Below are 19,582 nucleotides of genomic sequence, written 5' to 3' on the forward strand. Positions count from 1 at the left end.
CAGCTCACCCCACAGGGCTCTGGAGCTGACTCCCCATCATCACCACAGCCAGGCTCTCCCCAGGCCCTGCAGGGCCCTGGCGTATCAGCAGCCCCCCACCTTCCAGACCCCCCCCTCCACTGCAGCCAGGCCCGCTGCCCCTCCCGTGAACAGCTGGGCAGGCATGTCAGCACCCCGAGCCACAAGGCTGGCCAAGCCTCCATTCTCTGCCTGCCGGCCAGCCCTCTCCCACTATGGAAGGGACGAGAGCGCAGGACGCGGGCTGGGGGAGGGGAACTGTTTATGAAATTAAAGATACACCTTCAGCCACACAGGAGCACGGTACAAGGGGGAGGGAAGCTGCCTGGCCCCCCAAGGAGTCCCAGCTGGAAGGGGGGCCCCCCCCAGGCAGGGGCATGGCCAGGGCCCAGAGGCCTGCAGGGGACGTGGCAAGACTGGGCAGCCAGCGCCGGGAGCACCACGTCCCGCACCAGCCTGGGAGGAGCCATCTCTTGCCCCCAGACCCCCGGCCAAGTAAGGGACAGCAGCAGCTCCCCTCTTTCCTGTGCCCCACTGGAACCCCAGGGCCATCCCTGTCCCATGGGAGGCAGGTGATGCTGCACGGTATCGGGGCAATGGGTGCCCGCAGCAGGGCAGGGAGGGGGGCTGGCTCCTGTCCATGGGGTCCCAGCAGAGACTGGTATAAAACCAGGTACTGCAATGGGTTAAAAACCTAATAAATACCTTCGGGGGGGGGGTGGTCCCAGGGCCCTGCCCATCACCCAGTGCCCTGGCCCCAGAACCCCCTCCCCCAGGCGCCCCTGGAGCAGGGCAGGTGCTGGCCCGGCCTAGGCAGGCTCTACGGAAGGCAGAAGTCCGTGAAGTAGGGGTGCTGCAACGCCTCCTCGGCCGAGACCCGCTGCACCGGGTTGCACTTCAGCAGGTTCTGTGGAGGCAGCAGAGGGGCTGGGTGAGGAGGGGGTGGGGACAGCATCGACAGAGCAGGGCAATGGGGCCAGGCACCCCCCACCCCTGGGGCTGCAGGGCAGAGTCAGACACCCATTCCCCAAGGGGTGGTTGGGGGAGCAGCGGCAGAGAAGCCACCTGGCTGCCCAGCGCAGCCCAGACAGAGCGGCTGCTGGCCCTGCCCGCGGGGAACAGAGAGGGGCTGTCAGCTCTGCGTACGCGAAGGGCTTGGGCCAAGGTGCCCCAAAACAGTCATGGTCAGGACCCCAGCAGCCCCCAGGGACAGGCCCGCCCCTCCCTGAGGCCAGCAGCCCCCACTGCGTGCCATGGGGCTGGGCCCACAGCACCTGCTCAGCCCGGGGCAGCGGGGCACCCACCTGGAGCAGGTCGCGACCTGTGGCATTGAGCTTCGGCACCACGTTGAGCAGCGACGTTGTCGCAGGGTACATGGGGTACGGCTGAGGGGAGAGAGGGCGACAGCTAGGAGCACCCCCCAGCACTAATCCCCCCCAGAGACAGGCCAACCCCCCACACCCCCCCGGACACTAACCCACCCTCCACCTCCCCCCAGAGACAGGCCAACTCCCCCCGCCACTAACCCACCCTCCACCTCCCCCCAGAGGCAGGCCAACCTCGCCCCTTCCCTCTCCAGACACTAACCCTGCCCCCGCACAGGTTCTAACCTCGCCCCCAGACTGGGCCTGGCAGCTGCTCCCTCCCTGGCCCTGGTGCTCCGAGGGCCTAGCCAGCCCCTGCAGATGCTCCTCCCAGCGGACCCAGGGCCTGCGCCTCGTGCCGGGGCTCACGCCAGTCAGGTGCTGTTCGTGGCACCCGCTGATGGACCTAAGAGCTGCAGCTTGTGCCTGGAGGGGGCAGCTCCATACCCCAGAGCCCCCCCAACAGGTCAGGCCCTGGGCGCCCGTCCCCAGCCTGGGACTCACCTTGTAGTCTGGGAGCTTAGTCATGGCCGGCCACTGCTCTTCGGTTGGGGTTCCCAGCAATGTGGGGCGGGTTAAGGGCCATCTCTGCCCCCACAGGCCCCAGCCAGGAAACGGGGGAGGGGAGGACCCCGGCTTTGGCCTGCAGACCCTGCCCAAGGCACATCCCACCGCCCACCCCCTCCCACAGGGCTCCTTCAGCCAGGAGGAAGGGCTGGGAGCCGCATGCCCCTCCCACCCGAAGGTGGTCAGGAAAGCCATTCCCCAAGGGGAAGCCAGGCTGTGGCCCGGCCTGGGCCTTTTGGCTCCTGGCTCTGTTCTCCTCACCCTTTGCTCAACAAACCCGCCCACGGTTGAAAAGGATATCGGAAAATCCTTTTCAGCTGGTCGTCCACGTCGTTCCCCGGAAACAGGGGCCGCCCGGCGTTGGCCAGCTCTGCAGGGAGAGAGACGGGGCTGAGCCCAGGAAGCCCTGCAGACCCTCCCCCACTCCCCACGCTTGGTGCACGGCCCCTCCACAGCGGGGAGCCGGGCACCCGGGTACCTGCGAAGATGCAGCCGGCTGACCACATGTCTATGGAGGTGGAGTAGAGCTTGGCACCGAACAGCACGTCAGGGGGACGGTACCACAGTGTGACAACCTGCAGGGGGCGGACACAGGCCATCAGACCCCCACTGCCCCGAGAACAGCTCACAGGAGGGGCTGCCGAGCTGCCAGCCTGAGCACCACGTGTGGCTCCAAGCTCTGGGCAGCTAGGCGGGCCATGGGGCAGCTTCCCCTTCCTCCCGCAGCCCCCTCCATGGCCGCTGCAGCACCCCGCCACGCTTGCTGACCCATCCGCCCTGCAGAGAATGGGGCCCGCTGACACCCTCCAGAGCCAGCAGCAGCGGGATCCCATCTCTTCCGAGCCTTGCCCAAGCTGCTGTGTGCTCCAAGCGGAGCACTGGCCAAGCTGGGAAGACAGGATGTGAAAAGCCCACCCCCATGAACCAGCACTGCTGGCGGAGAAGGAAGAACCGGGGGTGGGGCAGGGCGCTCTCCCCCAGAGACAGTGCTGCCCCCCCATGCATCAGTGCAGCTCTAGGTGGGGCTGAGCTGCAGGGAGTGGGGAGGGGGGCTCAGCAGGGGGTGCTCTCCCCTCACAGTCAGTGCTGACCTCGCTATCCCAGCATGGTGCTAGTGGGCCTGTGAGGCGGGGGGGTGCTCTCTCCTCACACGCTGGGAGGAGGGGCGCTCTCCCCTTGCACGCTGGGGGGCCCCTGCGGCAGGGGGGCCCTGCGGCAGGGGGGCCGGTGCTGTCCTCTCACAGCGAAGAACTAGATGCTAGCTCCCTGTAGAACAGCCTGTCCAGTAGCTGCATAGACCAGCCGAACGGGCCCCTGCAGCGGATGTGTGCCCACGCCCCCAGGACGTCCCCAACCACTCACCTCTGCTGAATAACAGCGCACAGGGATCCCAAAGGCCCGAGCCAAACCGAAGTCGGCCAGTTTGAGCTCCCCATTCTGCCGGGAGAAGATGAACCAGCCACAGAGACTCAGTCATGCAGAGTGCGCCACCTGCCAGGAACTGCGGCTGCCACCCAGAGCCAGAGAAGCAGCAGAGCTCCTGCCCTGTGCTCGGGAGGCAAAGACTACAGCCCCAAGAGGAGCGGGTGAGGGGACACAATGAGCAGACCCCCAACCCTGCCCTGGGCTCCCCCTCAATCACAACCCACAGCCCCTGCTAGCCCAGCTCTGGAATCCCCACCAGCCTGCTTGTACCCCCAATCCCGACCCACAGACCCTGCTAACCCAACCCTGGGCTCCCGCCAGCCCTGCCAGTCCCCCTCAATCCCGACCAGCCCTGTCAATGCCCCACACTCCGGCCCAGCAGCAGCACTGGCCCCTGTCTGGCTGCGTGGGTCACTCACTCGGTTGATCAGCAGGTTCTGGGGTTTGAGGTCTCTATGCAGCACGTTTCGGCTGTGGCAGAAGGCGAGGCCCTTCAGCAGCTGGTACATGAAGGACTGGAAGAGAGGGCAGCAGTGAGCATGCTCCCGGTAGACCTCAAACCTACTCGTGCCCCAGCCAGGGCAGGCGTTGGCTCCAGGAAGCAGGGGATTCTCCCTCGCCAGGCCCAAGGGAACCAAGACTGGCCTGTCTAGGAGGAGCAGCTTGTGATGCTGCGAGCCTGGCGAGCTGCCAACTCAGAACGGACCTTGGCAGGGGGCTGCTCGTGGGGGCCGCTCATGGGGGCCGCTCGTGGGGGCCGCTCGTGGGGGCCATTGAGCTGGGTGCTGTGACTGGCACCCCCGCCAGGCACCATCCTAGCCTGGCCCTGCAAACCCACCTTGACGTTCTCAGGGTCCAGGTCCCCATTGCAGCTGTCAAAGTATTTCTTCAGGTCCTGGTGGGAAAAAGAGGGATGCCTGGATCAGAGGGGAGCTGGGGAGCTCAGGGGCACCCAGACAACTCCGCTTCCCCTTGGGGAGGACAGTGGATTTCACCCCGGGCTCCCCATTTCCTCCTGGAGGCAGGGGAGCCCACGGACCCCCAGGGCCTTCAGTCCCCTGTGGGCTCCCCAGCTCACCTGGTCACAGAACTCAAACACCAGTGTCAGCTTCTTGTCGCTGTGCAGGACATCGTGCAGCCTGCAATGCAGGGAAAACCCCGTGAGTGCCCCCAGCAGGAGCCCACAGGCCCTTCCACAGCACGGGGCCTCCTGCCAGCCCCAGTGCTGAAAGCATGCCCCCCAGGAGAGGGGGTCCAGGGCAGGCCCTCACCCCTTTGCCTCAGGGGACATAGTGCCAGGGTCCTGGGTAGGAAACAAGCAGGTCACCCCATCGGCAAATCTGCTGTGAAAGGTACAAACACCTTCCCATTCCCCAGCCCTGAGCAGCATGTTACAGGACTCCGCGTGGGCTGGGAGAGGCCATGCTCCTCACAGCTCCACCGCAGCCCCTACGGGACTCATGGAGAGGAAAGCAGAGCAGGGACAATGCCACACAGCACCCAGGAGCTCCACATGTCCAGATCCAACCCCAACCCCATCCAGAGCCTCCTGGCCTGCCTGGCACAAAGCATGTCCTTGCCTGACAATATTTTTGTGTTTCAGCTCCTTGAGCAGGCAGATCTCCCGCAGGGCAGAGCTGGGAACACCCTAGAGAAGAGGAGAGAGAGAGACAGAAAGAGAGAAAGATGGATTATCAGCATATGCTGCCTCACAGAGCCAGGATCATACGTGCCCCCAACAGGGCACTGACCAAATGCACAAAAAGGCATTAGCTTCAAGCCCAATGGGGCAGAAACAGTAAAACAGGGCCCAGGAACCACAAAGGCTGATGAGCCCCCATCCCCAGCACCCAGGATAGGCAGCTCAGGGCAGGGAGCTGCCCAAACCTGCTCCCCTGCAGCTGGGAACATCTGCTCGCGGCTGCAGCCCCCTCTGGTCCCCGAGGGGAGCCGGAGGCAGGATGGGGCCAAAGCAGCAAGCACCGGCCACGGCTGGACAACAGAGCGGAGCGGGCTGGTCACCTCGTCGTCATCATCTAGCCGGACTCTCTCAGCGCCACGATCTCATGGGTCTCCCTGTTCTTGGCTTTGAACACGGTCCCGTAGGTCCCTGTGGGGAGAGGCCGTGAGAACCAGGCAGCCCAGTGCCGGCCCCCAACCTCTAACTCAACCCTACAGCAACTGCAGCGCCTGACTCCCGGCCCGGCCCCCACCGCGCCCCCGGCCCCCGCCCCCACCGCGTCCCGACCCCGGCCCCTGGCCCCGGCCCCCACCACGCCCCCGGCCCCCACCGCGCCCCCGGCCCCCACCGCGTCCCGACCCCGGCCCCCACCGCGGCCCCGGCCCCGGCCCCCACCGCGGCCCCGGCCCCGGCCCCTGGCCCCGGCCCCCACCACGCCCCCGGCCCCCACCGCGTCCCGACCCCGGCCCCCCACCGCGGCCCCCACCGCGGCCGAGGCCCCCACCGCGTCCCGACCCCGGCCCTCACCGCGGCCCCGGCCCCCAACCTCTAACTCAACCCTACAGCAACTGCAGCGCCTGACTCCTGACCCGGCCCCCACCGCGCCCCCGGCCCCGGCCCCCACCGCGTCCCGACCCCGGCCCCTGGCCCCGGCCCCCACCACGCCCCCGGCCCCCACCGCGTCCCGACCCCCGGCCCCCACCGCGGCCCCCACCGCGGCCGAGGCCCCCACCGCGTCCCGACCCCGGCCCTCACCGCGGCCCCGGCCCCCAACCTCTAACTCAACCCTACAGCAACTGCAGCGCCTGACTCCTGACCCGGCCCCCACCGCGCCCCCCGGCCCCGGCCCCCACCGCGCCCCCGGCCCCGGCCCCCACCGCGCCCCCGGCCCCGGCCCCCACCGCGCCCCGACCCCGGCCCCCACCGCGACCCCGGCCCCCACCGCGCCCCCGGCCCCCACCGCGTCCCGACCCCGGCCCCCACCGCGGCCCCGGCCCCGGCCCCCACCGCGCCCCGACCCCGGCCCCCACCACGCCCCCGGCCCCCACCGCGCCCCCGGCCCCCACCGCGGCCCCGGCCCCGGCCCCCACCGCGGCCCCGGCCCCGGCCCCCACCGCGGCCCCGGCCCCCACCACGCCCCCGGTCCCCACCGCGTCCCGACCCCGGCCCCCACCACGCCCCCGGCCCCCACCGCGTCCCGACCCCGGCCCCTGGCCCCGGCCCCCACCACGCCCCCGGCCCCCACCGCGGCCCCCACCGCGGCCGAGGCCCCCACCGCGTCCCGACCCCGGCCCCCACCGCGTCCCGACCCCGGCCCTCACCGCGGCCCCCACCGCGTCCCGACCCCGGCCCTCACCGCGGCCCCCACCGCGTCCCGACCCCGGCCCCCACCGCGTCCCGACCCCGGCCCCTGGCCCCGGCCCCCACCACGCCCCCGGCCCCCACCGCGGCCCCCACCGCGGCCGAGGCCCCCACCGCGGCCCCGGCCCCGGCCCCCACCGCGCCCCGACCCCGGCCCCCGCCCCCACCGCGCCCCCGAGCCGAGCGGGGCCTGGCCCGAGGCGGGGGCTACGCGCAGACGCGGCCCGAGCCCCCCGGTACCTTCCCCGATCTTCTCCAGCTTCTCGTATTTCTGCATCGCTCCGCACCGGGCCCGCCCGGACTACAGCTCCCGGCAGCCCCCGCGCGGCCCCGCCCCCTCACGCAGCTCCCGGCAGCCCCCGCGCGGCCCCGCCCCCTCACGCAGCTCCCGGCAGCCCCCGCGCGGCCCCGCCCCCTCACGCAGCTCCCGGCAGCCCCCGCGCTTCCAGCCCGAGCTGGGTGCTTGTTGTCCCGCCCCTCGCCCCCGCCACGGCCCGCCCCGCCCCGCCCCGCCATGGCCCGGCCTGTGGGGGCCCGCCCCGCCCCTCCCCCCGCCATGGCCCGGCCTGTGGGGGCCCGGCCCGCCCCTCCCCCCGCCATGGCCCGGCCTGTGGGGGCCTGTCCTGCCCCGCCATGGCCCGCCCCGCCCCTCCCCCCGCCATGGCCCGGCCCGCCCCGCCCCGCCCCTCCCCCCGCCATGGCCCGGCCTGTGGGGGCCTGTCCTGCCCCGCAATGGCCCGCCCCGCCCCTCCCCCCGCCATGGCCCGGCCCGGCCCGCCCCGCCCCGCCCCTCCCCCCGCCATGGCCCGGCCTGTGGGGGCCTGTCCTGCCCCGCAATGGCCCGCCCCGCCCCTCCCCCCGCCATGGCCCGCCCCGCCCCGCCCCGCCCCCCGCCATGGTCCGGCCTGTGGGGGCCCGCCCCGCCCCTCCGCCCGCCATGGCCCGGCCCGCCCCGCCCCTCCCCCCGCCATGGCCCGGCCTGTGGGGGCCCGCCCCGCCCCTCCCCCCGCCATGGCCCGGCCTGTGGGGGCCTGTCCTGCCCCGCAATGGCCTGCCCCGCCCCGCCCCGCCCCCCGCCATGGCCCGGCCTGTGGGGGCCCGCCCCGCCCCTCCCCCCGCCATGGTCCGGCCTGTGGGGGCCTGTCCTGCCCCGCCATGGCCCGGCCCGCCCCTCCCCCCGCCATGGCCCGGCCCGCCCCGCCCCTCCCCCCGCCATGGCCCGGCCTGTGGGGGCCTGTCCTGCCCCGCCATGGCCCGGCCCGCCCCTCCCCCCGCCATGGCCCAGCCTGTGGGGGCCTGTCCTGCCCCACCATGGCCCGGCCTGTGGGGGCCCGGCCCGCCCCTCCCCCCGCCATGGCCCGGCCTGTGGGGGCCTGTCCTGCCCCGCAATGGCCCGCCCCGCCCCGCCCCGCCCCCCACCATGGTCCGGCCTGTGGGGGCCCGCCCCGCCCCTCCGCCCGCCATGGCCCGGCCCGCCCCGCCCCTCCCCCCGCCATGGCCCGGCCTGTGGGGGCCTGTCCTGCCCCGCCATGGCCCGGCCCGCCCCTCCCCCTGCCATGGTCCGGTCCGCCCCTCCCCCCCGCCATGGCCCGGCCTGTGCGGGCCTGTCCTGCCCCGCCATGGTCCGGCCTGTGGGGGCCCGCCCCTCCCCCCGCCATGGTCCGGCCTGTGGGGGCCTGTCCTGCCCCGCCATGGCCCGGCCCGCCCCTCCCCCCGCCATGGCCCAGCCCGCCCCGCCCCTCCCCCCGTCACGGCCCGGCCTGTGGGGGCCTGTCCTGCCCCGCAATGGCCCGCCCCGCCCCGCCCCGTCCCCCGCCATGGCCTGGCCTGTGGGGGCCCGGCCCGCCCCTCCCCCCGCCATGGCCCGGCCTGTGGGGGCCTGTCCTGCCCCGCAATGGCCCGCCCCGCCCCTCCCCCCCGCCATGGCCCGGCCTGTGGGGGCCTGTCCTGCCCCGCCATGGCCCGGCCCGGCCCGCCCCTCCCCCCGCCATGGCCCAGCCTGTGGGGGCCTGTCCTGCCCCACCATGGTCCGGCCTGTGGGGGCCCGGCCCGCCCCTCCCCCCGCCATGGCCCGGCCTGTGGGGGCCTGTCCTGCCCCGCAATGGCCCGCCCCGCCCCGCCCCGCCCCCCGCCATGGTCCAGCCTGTGGGGGCCCGCCCCGCCCCTCCCCCCGCCATGGTCCGGCCTGTGGGGGCCTGTCCTGCCCCGCCATGGCCCGCCCCGCCCCTCCGCCCGCCATGGCCCGGCCCGCCCCGCCCCTCCCCCCGCCATGGCCCGGCCTGTGGGGGCCTGTCCTGCCCCGCCATGGCCCGGCCCGCCCCTCCCCCCGCCATGGTCCGGTCCGCCCCTCCCCCCGCCATGGCCCGGCCTGTGGGGGCCTGTCCTGCCCCGCCATGGTCCGGCCTGTGGGGGCCCGCCCCGCCCCTCCCCCCGCCATGGTCCGGCCTGTGGGGGCCTGTCCTGCCCCGCCATGGCCCGGCCCGCCCCTCCCCCCGCCATGGCCCGGCCCGCCCCGCCCCTCCCCCCGTCACGGCCCGGCCTGTGGGGGCCTGTCCTGCCCCGCAATGGCCCGCCCCGCCCCGCCCCGCCCCGTCCCCCGCCATGGCCTGGCCTGTGGGGGCCCGGCCCGCCCCTCCCCCCGCCATGGCCCGGCCTGTGGGGGCCTGTCCTGCCCCGCAATGGCCCGCCCCGCCCCTCCCCCCGCCATGGTCCGGCCTGTGGGGGCCTGTCCTGCCCCGCAATGGCCCGCCCCGCCCCGCCCCCCGCCATGGCCCGGCCTGTGGGGGCCCGCCCCGCCCCTCCCCCCGCCATGGCCCGGCCTGTGGGGGCCTGTCCTGCCCCGCCATGGCCCGGCCCGCCCCGCCCCTCCCCCCGCCATGGTCCGGCCTGTGGGGGCCCGCCCCGCCCCTCCCCCCGCCATGGCCCGGCCTGTGGGGGCCTGTCCTGCCCCGCCATGGTCCGGCCTGTGGGGGCCTGTCCTGCCCCGCCATGGCCCGCCCCGCCCCTCCCCCCGCCATGGCCCGGCCTGTGGGGGCCTGTCCTGCCCCGCCATGGCCCGGCCCGCCCCTCCCCCCGCCATGGCCCGGTCCGCCCCTCCCCCCGCCATGGCCCGGCCTGCTTGGAGAAGCCTGAGCTCCAGGCTCTGCCTCCAGGTGCCCGGGGAAGTTCACGGAGGGGCAGGGTGTTCCCAGCGCCTGTCACCTGCTCAGCGTGCGTGTGCCGCAGAGCCTTCCCCGAGAGCCGCTGGGCAATGGCTCTGGGCCACAGCGGGACAATCATTCTCTAACTGGGTCGCGTTAGGCTGGAAACTGGGTGACTGCAGCAGGCGTAGAAGGACCCCGCCAGCCAGCTCTGAGGCCAGAATCTCCTTCCTTAGAGGTGTTTAAGGTCAGGCTTGACAAAGCCCTGGCTGGGATGATTTAGTTGGGATTGGTCCTGCTTTGAGCAGGGGGTTGGACTAGATGGCCTCCTGAGGTCCCTTCCAACCCTGATATTCTGTGATTCTATGACTGGTCACCTCTCAACCTCAATAACCTGAATCAATTGAGCTCCTCTGGCCTTGCATTATCAGGCTTGTTTTCCAGCCCTGGGTCATTCCTGTGGCCCCCCATTTCCACTCTCCGGTTTTTCCACCTCCTTCTCGAAGTGTGGACACCAGAAGGGCCTGCAGTATTCTACTAGTGATCTGATCAGGATCATGTCCCTATTTCCACTTGATAGTCCTTTTTACACAGCCAAGGCGTCATGGAGTCCCCGGGCGCTGCTCTGGAACTGCTCCCAGTGAAGCCAGGCGGGACTCTGGGGAAGCCTCCTCTTCCCAGGGCAAGAAGCTTACACAACTCCGACCTTCCTGGGTCTGACCTCGGAGTATTCAGCATCCCCGTCCACACCATACACTTCCCACCCCGAGTCCGCACAAGCAGGGCTCCTGGGGAAGCCAGAGGGTCCTGCCCCCCAACTCCGCAGTCAGACGGGACTCTCAGCCAGCCAGTAAAATAGAATTTTTCTTAGATGACAGGAACACGGTCTAAACCAGAGCTTGTAGGTGCAGAGAACAGGACCCCTCAGTCAGGTCTGTCTTGGGGGGCAGGGAGGCCAGAGCCCCAGCTGAGCCTCCCCTCATTTCCCCAGCCAGCTCCAAACTGAAACTCTCCAGCCCCTCCTCTCACCTTTGTCTCGTTCCCAGGCCAGGAGGCCACCTGATCTCTCTGTTCTCCAACCCCTTCAGTTGGCACCTTGCAGAGGAGGGGCCCAGGCCATCAGGAGACAGGGTGTCGGCCATTCTCTGTGCAGACTCCATCACACTGGCCCCCTAGGGCTCTGCCCCAATCACACACCCTTATCCTGCCACTTAGATACTTAAGATCTGCATAGGGGAAACTGAGGCACCCACACAGTATTCAGAGAAAACATTAAAAACAGTCCCACTTCGTCACATCAGGATCACATTAGCCCTTTACACCACAGCCTGGCACCGAGAACTCATGTCTACAGTGACCCTGTGTGGGGCTGGTTGGGGGTCAGGGGCTGGGATTCGGGCGGGCTTAGGGCTGGAACTGGAATTGGGGGGCTGGTGGTGTGTCCCGGTGTGTTGTGGGTCTCGGTGCAGGGGGCTGGGATCTGGGGGTCTTGGGGTGGGGGGCTGGTGGTGGGTCGCTGTGTGGGGCACTTTGGGGGTTGGGGGCTGGGATTTGGGGGGCTGAGGGCTGGGATCTTGGGGCTGGAGGCTGGTGGTGGGGCTGGGATTTGGGGGGCTCGGTGGGAGGCTGGTGGGGGGGTCTGTGCATGGGGTGTGTTGCGGGTCTTGGTGCAGGGGGCTGGGATCTGGGGGTCTTAGGGCAGGGGTCTGGTGGTGGGTCCCAGTGTGTGGGGTGGATTGGAGGTCTTGGGGTGTGGGGCAGTTTGGGGGGGGTCGGGGCTGGGACTAGAGATGGGGAGCTGGGGGGTCAGTCTCAATGTGTTGGGGGTCTCAGGGTGGGGGGCTGGGATCTGGAGGTCTCGGGGCAGGGGGCTGGTGAGGGTCTGTGTGTGGGGCGGGTTGGGGGTCTTGGGGTAGGGGGCTGGGATTTGGGGGGCTCGGGGCGGAGGGCTGGTGGGGGGTCTGTGTGTGGGATGGGTTGGGGGTCTTGGGGCAGGAATCTGGGGGGCTCAGGGTGGGGGGAGGGTGGCGGGTCCCAGTGTGTGGGCTGGGATCTGCGGGTCTTGGGGCAAGTGGGGATGGTGTGGGGTCTGTGTGTGAGGCGGGTTGGGGGTCTTGGGGCAGGGGGCTGGGATCTGGGGGGCGGGGGGCTGGTGGGGGGTCTGTGTGTGAGGCGGGTTGGGGGTCTTGGGGCAGGGGGCTGGGATTTGGGGGTCTTGGGGCGGGTGGGGTGTCTGTGTGTGGGGCAGGTTGGGTGTTTTGGGGCAGGGGTCTGGGATCTGGGGGGCTCGGGGCGGGTGGGGGGTCTGTGTGTGGGGCGGGGTTGGAGGTCTTGGGGAGGGGGCTGGGATCTGGGGGGCTCGGGGCGGTCTGTGTGTGGGGCGGGTTGGGGTCTTGGGGAGGGGGCTGGGATCTGGGGGGCTCGGGGCGGGTGGGGGATCTTGGGGCAGGTGGCTGGGATCTGGGGGGCTCAGGGTGGGTGGGGGGTCTGTGTGTGGGGCGGGTTGGGGGTCTTGGGGAGAGGGCTGGGATCTAGGGGCGGAGGGCTGGTGGGGGGTCTGTGTGTGGGATGGGTTGGGGGTCTTGGGGCAGGAATCTGGGGGGCTCAGGGTGGGGGGAGAGTGGCGGGTCCCAGTGTGTGGGCTGGGATCTGCGGGTCTTGGGGCAAGTGGGGATGGTGGGGGGTCTTGGGGCAGGGGGCTGGGATTTGGGGGTCTTGGGGCGGGTGGGGTATCTGTGTGTGGGGCAGGTTGGGTGTTTTGGGGCAGGGGTCTGGATCTGGGGGCTCGGGGGCGGGTGGGGGGTCTGTGTGTGGGGCGGGTTGGGGGTCTTGGGGCGGGGGCTGGGATCTGGGGGGTCGGAGCGGGTGGGGGTCTTGGGGAGGGGGCTGGGACCTGGGGGGCTCGGGGCGGGTGAGGGGGCTGGGATCTGGGGGCGGGGGCTGGGATCTGGGGGGCTCGGGGCGGGTGGGGGTCCTTGGGGAGGGGGCTGGGATCTGGGGGGCTCGGGGCGGGTGAGGGGGGCTGGGATCTGGGGCGGGTGGGGGGTCTGTGTGTGGGGCGGGTTGGGGGTCTTGGGGAGGGGGCTGGGATCTGGGGGCGGGTGGGGGGGTCTGTGTGTGGGGCGGGTGGGGGGTTTTGGGGCGGGGGCTGGGATCTGGGGGGCTCGGGGCGGGTGGGGGTCTTGGGGAGGGGGCTGGGACCTGGGGGCTCGGGGCGGGTGAGGGGGCTGGGATCTGGGGGCGGGTGGGGGCCCGGGGTCTCTTCGCGCGGTCGGGCACGCGCATTCTCCTGACACGTGGAAAGTTTCGGCGCTCGGGACGCGCATCGCGCTCCTCCGCTGGCCCCGCCCCCTGCCTCGGGCGCGCGCTGGCCCCGCTCATCCCCGGGCGCGCGGAGGAGGAGCCGCCTCCGGTAGGTTGGGGCGGGAGCGAGCTCCGCGCGCGGGAAGCGCGGCCCCGATGCCCGCTCAGGAGCCCGCAGCCCGGGGGGGGAATGACTGGGGGAGTGGAGCCGGGGGGCGCCGGCTGGCTGAGAGGGGGGGTGGGCAGGGAGCTGGGGGGGGATATGGGGCGGGAGGATGTGTGGGATGGCCTGGCTGAGCAGGGGGGTGGCCAGGGAGCTGGGGGGGGATATGGGGCCGGGGGCATGGCCTGGCTGAGCAGGGGGAATGGCCAGGGAGCTGGGGGGGGATATGGGGCCGGGGGCATGGCCTGGCTGAGCAGGGGGATGGCCAGGGTGCTGGGGGGGGATATGGGGCCGGGGGCATGGCCTGGCTGAGCAGGGGGAATGGCCAGGGTGCTGGGGGGGGATATGGGGCCGGGGGCATGGCCTGGCTGAGCAGGGGGAATGGCCAGGGAGCTGGGGGGGGATATGGGGCCGGGGGCATGGCCTGGCTGAGCAGGGGAATGGCCAGGGAGCTGGGGGGATATGGGGTGGGGGGCATGGCCTGGCTGAGCAGGGGGAATGGCCAGGGAGCTGGGGGGGGATATGGGGCCGGGGGCATGGCCTGGCTGAGCAGGGGGATGGCCAGGGTGCTGGGGGGGGATATGGGGCCGGGGGCATGGCCTGGCTGAGCAGGGGGAATGGCCAGGGAGCTGGGGGGATATGGGGTGGGGGGCATGGCCTGGCTGAGCAGGGGGAATGGCCAGGGAGCTGGGGGGGGATATGGGGCCGGGGGCATGGCCTGGCTGAGCGGGGGGATGGCCAGGGAGCTGGGGGGATATGGGGTGGGGGGCATGGCCTGGCTGAGCAGGGGGAATGGCCAGGGAGCTGGGGGGGGATATGGGGCCGGGGGCATGGCCTGGCTGAGCAGGGGGATGGCCAGGGTGCTGGGGGGGGATATGGGGCCGGGGGCATGGCCTGGCTGAGCAGGGGGATGGCCAGGGTGCTGGGGGGGGATATGGGGTGGGGGGCATGGCCTGGCTGAGCAGGGGGGTGGCCAGGGAGCTGGGGGGGGATATGGGGTGGGGGGCATGGCCTGGCTGAGCAGGGGGATGGCCAGGGTGCTGGGGGGGGATATGGGGCCGGGGGCATGGCCTGGCTGAGCAGGGGGAATGGCCAGGGAGCTGGGGGGATATGGGGTGGGGGGCATGGCCTGGCTGAGCAGGGGGAATGGCCAGGGAGCTGGGGGGGGATATGGGGCCGGGGGCATGGCCTGGCTGAGCGGGGGGATGGCCAGGGAGCTGGGGGGATATGGGGTGGGGGGCATGGCCTGGCTGAGCAGGGGGAATGGCCAGGGAGCTGGGGGGGGATATGGGGCCGGGGGCATGGCCTGGCTGAGCAGGGGGATGGCCAGGGTGCTGGGGGGGGATATGGGGCCGGGGGCATGGCCTGGCTGAGCAGGGGGATGGCCAGGGTGCTGGGGGGGGATATGGGGTGGGGGGCATGGCCTGGCTGAGCAGGGGGGTGGCCAGGGAGCTGGGGGGGGATATGGGGTGGGGGGCATGGCCTGGCTGAGCAGGGGGATGGCCAGGGTGCTGGGGGGGGATATGGGGCCGGGGGCATGGCCTGGCTGAGCAGGGGGATGGCCAGGGTGCTGGGGGGAGTGGCTGGGGGGGGACAGAAATCTGAAAGGGCGAGCGTGATGAACAGGGCCTGTGGGGAGTCGAGGGGGATACTGAGGGAATGGTGGGGGCAGGGGGTGTGCAGTGGGGCGGGGAGATTGGGAGGACGTGGGGCAGAGCAGTGCCTGGTTCCGGTCATGCTAATTCTCTGTGTTGTGGCAGCTCCCAGAAGGGGGCGTCGCTGTGCCATGAGCTGCAGCTGCTGGAAATGCCGCCCCGCAGGCCAGGGGGGCGCAGAGCCCAGTGGAGGCCGGGGGTGCCAGGCTGCAGAGCTTGCCGGGGCGGGGGCAGGTGTCAGGAAGGAAGCGAAGGGGAGGAGAATTGCCCGGGAATCCCTGCCAGGTCCCCTGCCTCGCTTTCCCCAGGCCTGCTGGAGTGCGGGCAGGGTAGCAGCTCACGCTGGATCCGCTTCGGATGGTGACGTGCCCTCAGGCTGGCGTCTGTCCTGTGTGGGCGCCGGTTTCCCTCTTGGAGTAACAGGGTCAGTGACTCTGAACCCCCCTGGCGTGAACAGCCCTGGGCTCGGCACCAGGGGGTGGGCTCTCCCGGGCTGGTGGTGTGGGCGTGGGGGTGGGCAGGTGCTATTCGCTGGTGCCCAGCTGGGAGGCGGCTCCCCGTGGGATGGGGCTCTTGCGTAACCTTAGAAGCATGTTCATTCCCTCCAGGAAGAGGAACAAACTCTCCCTCTTGCCCTGCAGCCTCTGTTGGAGAAGGATCCCATCAGTGATTTCCTCCTGGAGCGCCCCCGGGCCAGGGGCCACACCGCAGCCCTCGTGGAAGGAGGTGAGTCTAGCCTAGTACCCTGGACGGGGGAGAGCTTCTGGTGGCGGGGAATTCCCCAGGCAAGGGCCCTGACTGAGGGTGCAGAGGGGAGATCACCCCCCCAAAACTGGACCCTGCTTTGCACGGCCTGGGTTCCTGCGCAGCCGCCAGGGAGCATCCTGTGACTGCTCCGGCATCCTCTCCGTCCCCAGCTTATGCAGCTTCTCCTTCCTCAGTCGCTCTCTCGCCTCCAGCCCCCGCTCGCTGCTGCCCCCCCCGACTTCCTCGGGCCTTGCCAGCTGTAAAGGAAACAAACTTGTCACTAACTCCCAAGAACTTTCTTCCTCCTCCCGCTGTTCCCACGTGCCCGGTCAGCCCGTAACCCCTGACCGCATCCCCTCCTGCCGTTCTGCGCCCGCCTAGCCCGCTTCCTCCCACTCTCTGGGCCTGGGCTGGGTCTCCTCCAGCTCTCTGCCTGCTCCCCTCCAAGCTGGCTTTGGCTCTCCTTGGCCCCCTTTTCCACGCTGTAAGTCTGCACTCCTTCCTCTTCCTGCCTGCCTGTTTCCATGCCTCCCTGGCTCTCCTGTCGCTGGCGGGGCCGCTCGCTCCCCCAGGCCTGTTGGTGTCGCTCAGGTTTGTCCTCTTGGAGGCCTCATCTGCCCCAGCGTTTCCACTGCCAGCGGTACACTGGGGCCTCTCAAATCTCTCTGGACCGGGCCTCTGCCTTTCTGCTCTGAGGTGTCCAGCCGCCTCTCTCCGGACCCCTCTCCGCTTCCTGGCATCTCCATGACAGCTCCTGTCTCCCCTGCCCATAGACTCGGTGTCAGCTTGGTCTCCCTTTCCCTGTGTCTGTGCCCTGACTGTCCCTTGCCTGATCGCTGTCACCTTCTCTCCAGCCACTCCCTGCTACACAGCGCTGTCTACTGCGGCTCCATTCTGCCGCCTCGAATTGTATCGTCCCCTCGCTGACTGAGCACCGCCCTAGGAGTTAAAAACAGAACTGCAACGATCCCTCTGCCTGCCTTGCCCGTCAGAGAGAGATGGCTTCAGTGGGTACCAGGTTTATTTGCCTTTAACCTGGCTCGAGAGGAAGCCGAGTCTGACGGCTACAGGCGTCTCTTCCCTTGTGTCAGAGAGTTCCTGAGGCTAGGGCCAGTTCCTAGAAAGTTGTCTCCTGCACTTGTGAGTCTTCTCCATTTGGGCGACAGTTGAATTGTTCTGTTAGAACTGAGCTGTGGTGTGAGCTTGGGGTTGGGGAGGGGAGGGGAGTCTTGTACCCACAGGATCGGGTCAACACCTCCCATTTCGCAACAGTCTGATGGACGAGCCCCTTCAGTGTGCTGGAGCCCCAGGGGTCTCAGCCTCCAGGGCAGGCCTCATTGCCTGCTAACTGAACCTCTGGGGTGCCAGCACCCAGCTGCACCCCAGGAGCTCTGCCCAGCGAGAGCAACCGAGCCAGACTCATGGCCGAGACTCACCCCCTTTGCAGGGACCACTGCACCTCAGTGTTTACAGTGACACTCAAACCAGTCGGGTTTATTAGTCACCCGGCATATGGCATCGGCCGTCCTTAGGTCAGCACAGAGACCTGAGGGCAAAGGCGAGTCCATGCAGGTCAGCCCTGCGCACCAGCCAAGCTGCCGGGAACCCCATTTTCAGGCTCTCCGTCTTTTCTTAGTCAGTTCCCAGATGAGATAGCTTAAGCCAACACTCACACCTCAGCCCTTTGTTCTTCAGCTGGGATCTCAACTCTGCAAAATCCTTGAGTAGCTGCAACTCCATTGTCTCGCTGACCCCCTTGGTGATCTGGGGTGGTTTCAACCAGTTCCTTAATGACTCTTCATTCCATCCAGCTGGTAATCTCTCCCCCTCCCCCCGCAGCTGTGCAAAGTGTAGGGGAAACCGAGGCGCGCACAGTTTTCACAAAAAAATTCCCACTTTGTCACAAGGGCTCTCGGAGCGAGGGCCAGCCCCATGGAGGCCTTTGCAAATCAGGACAGAGACCTTGAATTCGCCTCTGTTCCGTGGGGAGAAGACGCAGAGTGGAGCACTGTCACCGGAGCCAGCCCTACGCTGCTGAGCAGACAGGCTGCTGCGTTCTGCACCAGTGGGCGCTTTCTGAGGCTGTCCTGCTGCGACTTGAGGTGTGATGCACGTTCGGGTGCGAAGCAGTTCGGTTCACGTGGCATGCCTGACTCGTACCTACAAGTGCAAGGAGATGAATGTGGATCTACCCCTGGCCCAGCCAGAGGCTCCCCCTTTCCACCGGCACAGCTGAACCCTGCCGCCCCAGAAACATCAGCCTGCCTTGCGCCATTCACCTGCCCCTCACACCTGGCGACTCTCTGCCAGGCCCGCTCTAGCACACGCCACAGAGGTGGGTTGGCTGCTGGAATCGGGGGGTGGCCGCTCCCTTACCAGCCGTGGTGAGGTTCTCTGGGCAAATGGGTCTCTTCTGGCCTTCGAATGTGAGTGATGGTCGTTTGGGTCAAAGAACCTCTGGAGCAGGGCCAGAACAGGGATTTGAAGCCTATTTCAGCACGCAGCCCTAACAAGTGGCTTTCAGAGAACCTCTATAATCAGTCTCAGCAATCAAGCCTGGAAGCTGGGAATGCCTGGATCACCCTGAACTGGTGCTCCAGACATGACATTCTCTGTGTCCTTACACCTCCCCTGAGCCAGCCGGTCCCCTGCCTTGGGGCAGGGCCGGCGCCAGTGTCCCCTAGAGGGGAAAAGCCCCGTGTCCCCATTCCCTGCCCCCCGAGCCAGCTGTTCTCCATGCCCTGGGGCCGGATTGGAGCCAGAGTCCCCTTGGGAGTCTCGATCCCGTGTCTAATGCCCGGACTCACCCTGGCTCTGCGAGTCTTCTCCCAGCATGCTTTGGGGAGCGATCGTGCCATACAGTTGTGACCGGAGCCACTTTGTTCCGGTCGGCGTTCCTGCGCTCGGCACTCGCGCCCGAGGGCTGGGTTTGGTGTCACCTGGAGAGAAGCAGGGGCTGGGGGAGGCAGTGAAGTGGGGAGGGGTATCCCTGGGGCATTGGGCACTGCTGTTAACCCCTTACTATCCTTTCTGTATTTCAGTGACTGGTGGAATGGTGCTGGGCAGATCCGTCCCTTCTCTGCACTGCACGTCCTGAACTCCAGCCGAGCTGGAAGTCTTTGTGCAGGTGAGTCTATCCAGACGCCGCACCCCGGCGGAGGTGGCTCCCTTGCTGGGCATAGGGAGCGCGCGGAGAGCTCCGGACGTTTGGCTTGACATAGGACGATGATGTTGGGTAGACCCTCCCGGGTACTGTAGCTGTTCTCTGCTTCAGAGACCTCCCAAGGCAGGCTGACAGCCATGGACGGGGGGACAGTTCTGGGCTGCAAGGTGTACCTCTGAGCCAGGTATCTCCTCAGCTCTGTCGCTGTCCCACCTTCCAGCCTCCTGTCTTCCAGCCTGGGGCTCCTCCGTCCAACTGTAGCGTTTCTCACTCCTGACTCACAGACCCTGCTCTTGCAGCCCAGGGCTCCCCTCCCCAGCTCTGTCCTGCACCCCCCTGGGCTTCCCGCCCCAGCTCTGTGCCGTGGTCCACGCTGGGTGAGGGCGGCGCCGCGTGGCTCCGTAATGCTGGGAGCGGTTGAGCGATGTTCGGGGCACTTGTCCAGCCCGATTCCTCTCTCTTGTTGCTGTGCCGGACGTGGCTTTCTGCTGCCTGCGGTGCGGGCCCCAGAGCCGGTGTCCTGCCGCAGCGTCTGTCTGCAGGGCCCAGGGTGTCACCGCTGGGTGGAAGAAGATGAGTGCGTTCTCCGCAGCCCGGCCTGCTGGGCTGAGGTGCTGGCCGTGTGGCGGGGGTATTGCCAGCTTTGTGTGGGGTGGCGGGGGGGCAGCAGTGCGGGGGGCGAAGGGGCGGGGGCTCCTGAAGCGCTGGCAGTGTG

The 19,582-nt window shown here is 69.6% G+C and overlaps 2 protein-coding genes across 4 annotated transcripts in view; one reads left to right on the forward strand and one right to left on the reverse strand.

Moving 5' to 3' along the window:
* Positions 1 to 263: 263 nt before the first annotated feature.
* Positions 264 to 7,029, reverse strand: CDK5 (cyclin dependent kinase 5). The gene is given in 13 exon segments (XM_073334987.1): positions 264 to 925; positions 1,323 to 1,403; positions 1,887 to 1,945; positions 2,248 to 2,319; positions 2,428 to 2,524; positions 3,312 to 3,386; positions 3,794 to 3,889; positions 4,213 to 4,269; positions 4,453 to 4,513; positions 4,955 to 5,022; positions 5,397 to 5,425; positions 5,428 to 5,484; positions 6,937 to 7,029. Coding segments are annotated over 13 exon segments (876 nt in total). The 5' UTR covers positions 6,974 to 7,029; the 3' UTR covers positions 264 to 838.
* Positions 7,030 to 13,158: 6,129 nt separating this feature from the next.
* SLC4A2 (solute carrier family 4 member 2) overlaps positions 13,159 to 19,582 on the forward strand; it is a 105,109-nt gene continuing 98,685 nt past the window's right edge. Inside the window, exons 1-3 of one of the 3 annotated variants that reach the window (XM_073334968.1) lie at positions 13,159 to 13,248; positions 15,599 to 15,683; positions 18,746 to 18,831. The gene's annotated coding sequence lies outside the window, so the exon portion shown is untranslated. Of the gene's footprint in view, positions 13,249 to 15,014; positions 15,382 to 15,565; positions 15,684 to 18,745; positions 18,832 to 19,582 lie in introns of those variants that run through there. The other 2 variants (XM_073334970.1, XM_073334969.1) reach the window with 2 other exon arrangements.

The sequence above is a fragment of the Lepidochelys kempii genome, chromosome 2, assembly GCF_965140265.1.
Source record: "Lepidochelys kempii isolate rLepKem1 chromosome 2, rLepKem1.hap2, whole genome shotgun sequence".
NCBI classification, from domain to species: Eukaryota; Metazoa; Chordata; order Testudines; family Cheloniidae; genus Lepidochelys; species Lepidochelys kempii.